This window comes from Petaurus breviceps, unplaced genomic scaffold (genome assembly GCF_028583685.1).
Source record: "Petaurus breviceps papuanus isolate PSGF00001 unplaced genomic scaffold, PetGlider_PUasm1.0 140, whole genome shotgun sequence".
NCBI lineage: Eukaryota > Metazoa > Chordata > Mammalia > Diprotodontia > Petauridae > Petaurus > Petaurus breviceps.
In genome coordinates this window covers 38,831,502-38,837,501 of record NW_027185698.1, presented here as the reverse complement: position 1 = coordinate 38,837,501, position 6,000 = coordinate 38,831,502, and the positions used below count along the sequence as shown (strand labels likewise).

At 39.5% G+C, this 6,000-nt stretch overlaps 1 protein-coding gene across 6 annotated transcripts in view; it reads right to left on the bottom strand.

Moving 5' to 3' along the window:
• The window catches only part of SH3TC1 (SH3 domain and tetratricopeptide repeats 1), a 143,695-nt gene that overhangs the window by 43,864 nt on the left and 93,831 nt on the right, over positions 1-6,000 (bottom strand). For all 6 annotated transcript variants that reach the window (XM_069070425.1, XM_069070408.1, XM_069070417.1 and 3 more), the window contains one exon: positions 666-793. In XM_069070425.1, the coding sequence (XP_068926526.1) occupies positions 666-793 (128 nt within the window). The remainder of the gene's footprint in view (positions 1-665; positions 794-6,000) is intronic.

The window sequence follows — 6,000 nt, the reverse complement described above, 5'->3', positions numbered from 1 at the left end:
GAGAGAGAGTCAGAGAGACAGAGACAGAGAGATAGAGGAGAGAGAGATAGAGAAAGGACAGGAAGGTATTTGCATCAAATTCAGATCAGGGAAAGGCATTCAAGGTCTTGGGGGACTGAGGATACAATTCTGTGAATGGCCTGGATCTCTGATCTAATTGGGATAGGAATCACTGGGTGAGTCACTTTATTGATGCAAATTTTCTGCAATTTATATTCTTAGAGTCATCTAGAGCTTTAGACCAGAAATTAAGTGACTTGACCTGGGTCACTTAGTTAGCTAATAATAGCTAGCATTTATATAGCACAGATGATCCTCACAACAACCCTCAAAGGTAGGTGATTTATTATCCCCATTTTACAAATGAGAAAACTGAGACTGAGAGGTTATGTGTCTTGCCTACAGTCACAAGCTAGTAGGTATGTCTGAGGAAAGATTTGAATTCAGGTCTTCCTGAGGACAAGTCCAGCACTCTCTCTACCTGCTTGGTACACTCTGTACCACTTGGATGCCTCAGTACATAAATGGTATTTTGTCAGGGGGCAGCACTTGAACCCAGGTCTAATTGGCTTTAAGGCCAGTCCTTTCTCCACCACACCATGACCTGGGAAAGAGAATTAAGAGAATGTCTTAGCATTCTAAGCATCCAAATCATTAGGACTTACACTGAACACAGCTGAAACCTCTCTGCTGTCATTTTCCAAGAGACGGAGTCTTCGCCTCAATTCCTCTTGTAGACAGGGATCGGGAAGGCCACTCTTTGGTTGTACCATGATGAGTTTCAAGGAAATGTCTGGAAGAGATCAGATGGTGGTCAAAACTATCATTAGGTACTCTGGCAGCTGGAGCAAATTTCATTGCAAAAAAGGGTAGAATATGTGACCCAAGTGAGTACCAGAAGAGACCATTAAACTCCAAGTCTAATAATGGTGGCAGAGCCCTTCCCCCTCTTCCCTGACTTCTGTTGGCCTGTGATCCTTCCCTTTTCTGTGACCTGCTTTCCCTTTTAAACCCTGTGGAGTGGGGGGGGAGTAGGCTGGTGGAGGATAGAGAGGCCCAGGCTTAGTGGTCTCTGGAATACAGCCAGGAAAAAATATGCCATTCACCCACAGGAAATACGTTTCCCTCTGGATGTCAGTACCTGGGACAAGGATCTAGTTCTCTTATCCAAGTCATATGTGTCATCTAAGATGCAGACCTTTTCTTTACTCAGGCTGAATATCAACAATAGTTATACCTTCCCAGGAGGAAGAAGAGTCTATTTTTCTAGACTCAAGAACTCAGAAATCTCTACTTTTCCTCATCACTTAAATCACTTACCCAGAATAATTCTTAAATGACTTCCTTGGTACTGTTTTTTGATGTCATTTATTCCCCAAGCAGATTGATAACTTTAGGACCATATCTTTTTGGTAGGTACATTTATTGTTGCTGACCCTGGAATGCAGAGGATCTTTGTTCAGATCTGGCCTAAGACACTTACTAGCCATGTGACCCTAGGCAAGTCACTTAACCCTGTTCACTTCAGTTTCCTCATCTGCAAAGGGAGCTGGAGAAGGAAATGGCAAACTACTTCAGTATCTTTGCCAAGAAAACCCTAAATGGGGTCACAAAGAGTAAGACATTCCTGAATTAACTGACCTACTATATACATGACTGCACTAACCTCCTCAGATAACCTCACAGACTATGTCCTGTGTCATTCAGTTTCTGTTCAAAGGGTGCTAGGACATTTATGTCTATGTCCTTTCTGATGCACAGCAGGATACCACCATTCTCCTTCCCCTTCCAAGGGGGTTTCTGTAAATGGGAATCTAGAATGACGTTGGTCTCAGTGTGGAAGCCGAGAATACCTAGAACCTCGTTTTATAGCTATATAGAGACATATTTAGTGGCAGATGGTGACCACCCAACCTTCTACCAGAAACCCTTAGAGAGAAGCAGTTAGTTCAATGGATAGAACTTTGGACTTAAGAATTAAGGAAGATTTAATGAGTTTTAATCCTGCCTCAAATACTTAGCAGATATGTCCCTCGGTAAGTTAACTTCAATTCCCCCATTTGTGAAATGAGAGTTATCATTGGGGGCCTCTAAGGTCCCCTTCTTATGTGATCCTGTGATCCTACAAGTGTTCTTTTCTGAAAAATATTGGAGGGGATATCTCTGAGGTCTTTCTAGCTCTAACCTCCATTCTAAGGGTCCTTCCTGTGTTCTATGAGAATTCCTCCAACCAACAAACCAGCATATGTGATATAGAGGGACAAAAAAGAAAGATAAGCCAGGGTTACTACTCTCCAGCAGCTTATATTCAATTAGAGGAATTTAAGGTACCAATGTTAAGTTTAAATGGGGTAAAGCAAGGATGTTTTGGTCACTTTTGTGTTCCTATAGTTGAAGATTCCAATGATTTCTAAAATGGATTTAACCCAGAATAGTCTGGCAGTTTTGTCATGGGAAGGTCTGCTTGGCCCTTGGCCACTTAAGGAAATTGACCCAACAGGGAGGCAAGGCATGAAAAAGAGAGGGGCCCATCCATGGCAGAAGGGCTCTTCTCAGCGTGGTGGGGCCATGTGCATTGTGCTGGAGGACACTGCTACCCTAAGAAGCCCAAACCTACATCTTTTACAAATTCTTTCAGTGATTCAAGAGGGAGGGATCAGCAAAAAAAAATGTGGGCTCCTTTTTCAATAGGCTTTGGTGTTTACAAAGCCCTTTCTTTCATCACAATAACCTTGTGAGGCAGGTAGTTCAGGTGAAACGAAGGCTTACAGAAGTAAAATGACCACAGATGACCTTGAGCAAATGTCAAAGCTGGGGCTCTCTCCATTCCAAAACCAGGGTTTTTTTTTTCTTTTTTCCCTTTTACTATACCGTGCTGCCTCTTCCCCGTCTTCAGGTCTTGTGAACAGTTTCCATCTGTGTTGTAAATCTTAAGGCACTACTTAAATTCAAATTAATACCATCTTCGAACTAGTCTTGAGTTCATCATCACCTGATTTTTTTATTTGATTAAGACCTTCTGGAGACCTTATCACATAAACCCCAAATCACATATTAAAACCAGTACGATTGTGGCAGAAAGAGTGCTATATTTGGAGGCTAATGAGCTGGTGACCTCACCTCTTTGGACCTCACTCTGCTCATTTGTAAAAAGTCACTTCTAACTCTGTCAATAATGATAGTAATAAATAATAATAACAATCACAACACTTCTATAGCTCTCTAAATTATGTAAAGCACCATATTATCTATTCAATCTTCACAATAACCCTGTAAGGAAGGTACTATTATTATCTCTATTTTATAGAGGGGGAAACTGAGGCAGCCAGAGGTTAAATGACTTGTCCAAGATCACACAGCTAGTGAGTATCTGATGCTGAATTTGAATGTTAAGTTTTTGTAGCTACAGTTTCAGGGATCTGTCTATTGTACCACTTAGCTGCCTCTACAATACTATGATTCCATAGGTTCTCCATCTCAAATGACAGAAGATTTGAGTTTAAAAAAGTGAATAATTATCAAGCCCTGCAGGGGAGGGGAAGGGTGATAGTGGTGAAGAACCCAAATTGACTGCTTCACTAACTTTGGGGACCTCTAAGCACGTGCTTTCTGCATCTATTGACTGATCTACCTCTTGGTCCATTTAGAAGAATCCTTTGATCTTTAGAGATGAACAAGTAATACGACCTAGTGGAAAGACCACTGGATTGGGGTTTAGAAGATCTGAGTTCTAATTCTACAAGGCTACTTACTACCCCTATAACCTTGAGAAAATTACTTCACTTACTAGATTTCAGTATCCTTGATCTATAAAAGGAGGAAGTTGGATTAGATGACCTTTCAGGCCTCCTTCAGATTGAAATCCTATTAGTCTGTGACTATGAAAGAATAGTAACCCTATTGATTGTTATTTTTAAAAAAAAGGCTATGTCCAGATCACATACCTTATTTAGTGAGAATAATGTTATCATTTTTTTATTTTTTTTGCATTCATTGCAACTACCATGAGCCCAAATAAATGAACTCCAAAATTAAGTCCTTTTTTCTGAATTTCTGTAGTTCTTACTCATTGTGGCCTGGAATTGAAGGCTTTTATTATTATTTTTATTTTAAATAAATATGTTATTATTATTAATTATTGAAGGCTTCATAGAGATGGTAGTGCTTGGACCAAGTTCATTTCATAGCTTACATGTGGAGAAGACCAGATACTGCTTCCTGAAGGGTTTCACCCTTTTAGCTCTGAAATTTCTGCCCTAGGACCCTGCTGGCCTGAAGGGTGAGATGCTGACAGAGCTAGCCCATCCTTCCCTCACCTTCCTGGTCATCATCTCATCATCTGCCTCATCCCTCCTTCCCATGTGCTTTCCAGTTCTGGAATCATAATGAAATCAATATAATCAATGCTACTAGAAAGGGTGTGTGTCAATCTCCTCCTCCATTCATCATCCCATTCCCTCACCACTCCAAGCCAAAGTGTCCACAAGTCCACTCTAGGTGTTGCCTTCCCCATCGGGGTATAAGCTCATCAAACACAGAAGATACTATCTTCACTTTTGTATCTGTATCCTCTCCTCACAGAATTTAAGTGCTTGATAAATGCTTTTTAATTCATTTATTCATTCATAAGCTCCTCTGATGAGCCTCAGCAGATGTGTGAATTCATTGGGAAACACTTCTCAATATCTAAGTCAACTTCTTCTTTCTGTACTTTCTGTATTTCTGTGCTTCATGCCCTTCCCATCCCCACTCTCACAAAGAAACATATATGCCCACTGTTTGCTGTCCTTCCCTTAAAGCACATAAAATTTCACTGCCACTTTGTAAAGTTATTCAAAGAGTTGAGATGGTAGAAATGTCCCCGAGCACAGCACTTGAAGGAACCTGAGAACTCAGATCGAAAGAGTTAGAAGAGTTCTTATAAACCATTGCATCCAAACCCTTCAATGTACAGATAAGGGAACTGAGACCTAGAGAAGGAAGTAAGTGAGCCAAGGTCACAGCATGTTACTATTTGGCAAAACTTCTGAAAAATTTCTTGTTCTAAGTACAAAAGGCATCATTTAGCTTAATAACTGTTATTAAACAAACAGAAACTGTTGTCACAACATATGATGGGTTTACCGAAATGCTTGGATTTATTTTACCTCATTCATGAAAGGGCATTTTGTTTCTAAATTAAATATAGGGGAATATTTGTGGTTACTCACTAGCCATTCAAAGGACCAAAAAACACCCCAGGAAATCACCATTCTCATCCTATGCTCATAGTATTCCCTTCTTCCATCCTTCCATGAAAAGTCTGTCCTTCTTACTTTCCTTCAGGACCCAATTCATGGAGTCCTCCATCATTCCAGGCATATAGAAAATGAATCAGGGAATGATTATTTGTATATGAAAATAGCTTTTTTCCCTGTTGCAAACAGACTTCCCCAGGTATTCTTTATATAGTGAATCTCCTGGGTATATTTAAATTAAGATTAAATTTTGATGAACTTCTTCAGGAACACCCCTGTTATTGGAAATGAGGGATACCTGCATTGTATCTAAGCTATATAGACTCTGTGCTGGGGGTTTGGAGAGTGGTTGGCTATGAACTTAGACATGGCTTTCTACAGAAATGATAAGAGTGAAAGAAAAATAAAAAGGATCCCAAGTTTCATTCAAGCTTAGATCCAGAGCCCAAGTACTACTACTTTAAATAGAATAATGAAGAAAATTTGGAATCCAAAATCTTACAAAAATGAATATTGAAAACTATCTTTACATGTCATTGGAAAAAAATACTAAGTGCAAAAAACCCCAAAGTAAACATTTTTTAATAGAGTAATCATGTGATACAAGTGACTGTAGAAGAGTTTGTAAATCTGAACTAGACATTTTGGTGCCCAGAAAAAATAACATGAAAGCAAAGCAACTTGTTCCTTTATGATGTGAAAATAGTAAATGAAATAATTAGAACATTTAGGTAGTCAATAAACATTTATTAAGTGCCTACTA